Here is a 3260-nt window from a genome sequence, read left to right as displayed (position 1 = left end):
AAGAACCTTTAACATCTGAAGAACCTTTCTGTTTCACAAAAGCTTCTTTGTGGCGAAAGAAGGTTCTCCAGATTATAAAGAGGTAAGAAAGAGATGGTTCTTTAAAGAAGCTTTGACTGAATGCTTCTTTGTGAAACCAAAAATGGTTCTTCTATGGCATCGCTGTGAAGAACCTGTTAAGCACATTTATTTTTAAGAGTGTAGGCCTACTGTATTTTCAGAATAGGTTGCTATTGTAATTTATTGTGTTAAACACTGCTATTTGTTATAGTGCAGCTTGCAGTCGAGGTCTCTAATTTGTCAGATCACTTTTCTAGCTCTAGTTCAAGGTCATGCTGTTTACAGGAGGGACTCTCACTTAGCCTACGCAGAAAATTGAAGAAAAAGTATATGTTTATATCCAAAGCGCAGTGTCCAAATCTGCTGGTAAATGTATCCGATTTGGGGTGACTCGCTCGTTTTTAATACCCACCTTTCGTCCTCTGTACAGCAATCCCTCATTCACAAGTTTGTCTCAACTAAGCATAAGAGGAATCAATAATTCAATAGCACTGGCGTCCGAGTGCAGCCCTGGGCTGGATACACAAGCCCTCTTTATACCGCGCCTTTGTTAAAGCAGTATTAATTAATAGGCCAAAACATTGTACTTTGTATCCAGACAGTAATCTGACCAGACAGGTTATTCACGATAGGAGATGCCATTTGGTATTTATCAGATTCTCAAGAGAACCGCTTCAGTTCTCGATAGTTGATGAAGCTTCAGAAGAATGCAAGCGATGCACCATATATATATATATATATGTGTGTGTGTGTGTGTGTGTGTGTATGTGTAATTTCGATTCCATAAAAATTGTTAGCAACTGTTTTTTGTAGTTATTTAAAACAAAATGAGCAAAAATATCTCATATGAAAATATTTATTCCATTTTTTTCTTTTTTCTAAAGTGTTATTTTGAATTTTCACTGCAGAAGAAGCGCTTGCTATGAAGCTCAGTCCCAGCGGCAATCTCCATATATATATATGACGAACGTTGCATAATGCGTAACATACACAACAGAATCATCCAAACCAAACAGAAACGGGTCGACTTTTAATTAGGCCTATTTACAGTGTATAATTTCAGACATTAAATTATAAGACGCCGCCAGCGCCAGAGCAATTCTTAAAGAATAAAGTGCACATGAAGCATTCTGTTTAAACGCTCCCATCACATGCACCTATTTACCAACAAGAACAATTAAATAATACGAGCTGCGTATACCATGACACAGATGCTAGAGCCTTTTTTTTTTTTTTACATTTATTTTATGAATCGAAAACACGGTGTTGAGGTGAGCTCACGTTTCACAGTCATGATAAAATCATAGATATCATAAAAATGAGTGCCCGCAGTCGATGTCCTTTTATAACCCTTATAAAACATGAACATTACATTTAGATTCACATGGTTGTACAAAAGATGAAGGAACAAGAACTAAAGGAAATAGCAAAGAAAATCCAGAGTGCTCCCACAATGCCTTGATGAAGCATAAAACAACCAAAGTATTTTTTTGTTGTTGTTGTTATTAACATAGGTATTTTACACGTGCCCGTACCATATCAATATTAGTGTATTACCTGAATTTGATTTGTACACCGAGAATAAAAGCCTGATGTGTGTTAATGTGAAGTGTGCATCTGACGGATCTCCATTGAAAAATCACCTGATATTGGATTATATTCACAATACACTCATTAATAGGCAAAGGAATGATCATCGTTTCGTTTAATGCTCGTTTATTTTGTTGCAGAACTCAAAGAGCATAAACTTGGACTGAAATCGTGTTTTCTCCGTGTTTAACACTGCGGTTTTCATGTTTGGCAACAAAAGTGATTTCTGTAATATTTCACAAATATCCACAGAGAAACTTTGTTTCAAATAAAACGAGGCCAGCCTCTTTATTTTCATTAATTACTAATAACGTATTAAAGCAGAAATGTTCGCGTTGTCACACAAACAGCCGAACAATCGTCCCAGCTGCTTTATATCATCAGATTCAGATTCAGCTTCTTGTCTTCTGCAAAAGTTCACTAAAAGTTCAACTCTTTTTATTTTCTCGTAGTTCATTCAAACGTTTTGTAGTTGTCCCTCCATCCGCGAAAAGATCCACGCAAAGTTCGTCCACTTCACAGTTTGTGTTCTCATAAATAGCCTCTCCTTTTTCTCTCGCGCGTCCTTCACAGGAAAACATAAATAATGCGTTTGTTTTTCTGCCTCGCGTCGCGTTCGGTGCTCAGTGACGTCACAGCCCCAGCGCCGCCGCGTGCTTTTTCGCCTTCAGTCTCAGATCCGCGATGCTTGAGTTTTTGTTGGTGCTTTTTGCCGCCGCTGCCGCCGCCACCACCGAGGCGGATTCCGCCGCGAGCGTCGCCAGGGGCAAACCGAACGGCGGGGCGGGAAACATCATGTAGGGCGCGTGCGCCGCCAGGTGTGAGTGCAGGTGATGGTGCGCGTGGGCTACGGCGCTGTCCAGCTGCAGCTGCGCCTGCACCTGAAAGGAGAAGGGCGGCACGTTGCAATGACTATCCTATGGACGCACGGGTGGGAAGAGAGGGGGAGAAACACATTAACTTAAGAGAGACTATATGCAGAGCCGTTACTGGGCACTGGATCAATTGCATTTATCATCATAGCTAAAAATAAATAAATAATGCATTCGGACACCTGCATTCCGGTGTGCTTGCAATGCCCCCCCCGAATATGATTCAAATGCATGGGGCAAGCACGATCAATTCACAAATCTCAACTCGTCTATGCAATAGCCTAGCAGTTATATTCTTCGTCAAAATGTCTCACTTATGTCATTGCAAGAACAAAAGGAGGGAAATCTGATTGTGGATTCATAGAAATAGAAATAGAAATAGAAATAGGACGCCTCTGCATTGTAACTTACCTGCTGGAATGGCATGCGCAGAGCTCCCACGTTGACATATGGAGCGACACGACACGCTTCAAACTGGCTCGCCGCTCCGATGAGAACTCCTGCAAAATGTTGACATTGACTTGTTATCTGTATGTCTAATTGCTATCATATTTCACAGTAAATACAAATAAACAGATCAAATGAACTTGACTACACCGTAGTGCAACGTATATATATTTTTTTTTATACTGTATGTTGCAACTGTCCCGTCTAAATCCGATCATCTAACAACAAAAACAATACATAAGGTTTTAATAAAACAGCAAGCCAGAATAAATAAACGAATAACACAATAGA

General features: G+C 39.9%; 1 protein-coding gene across 1 annotated transcript in view; it reads right to left on the bottom strand.

Moving 5' to 3' along the window:
- Window positions 1-1325: 1325 nt before the first annotated feature.
- Window positions 1326-3260, bottom strand: part of LOC107703007 (short stature homeobox protein 2-like) — a 2498-nt gene continuing 563 nt past the window's right edge. Inside the window, exons 2-3 of the mRNA XM_016505495.1 lie at window positions 2934-3022; window positions 1326-2531 (exon numbers count right to left, since the gene is read on the bottom strand). Of these exons, the coding sequence (XP_016360981.1) occupies window positions 2283-2531; window positions 2934-3022 (338 nt within the window). The 3' untranslated portion in view covers window positions 1326-2282. The remainder of the gene's footprint in view (window positions 2532-2933; window positions 3023-3260) is intronic.

The sequence above is a fragment of the Sinocyclocheilus anshuiensis genome, unplaced genomic scaffold (genome assembly GCF_001515605.1).
Source record: "Sinocyclocheilus anshuiensis isolate Anshui unplaced genomic scaffold, SAMN03320099.WGS_v1.1 scaffold482, whole genome shotgun sequence".
NCBI lineage: Eukaryota > Metazoa > Chordata > Actinopteri > Cypriniformes > Cyprinidae > Sinocyclocheilus > Sinocyclocheilus anshuiensis.
This window is presented reverse-complemented; position numbering and strand designations above follow the sequence as displayed.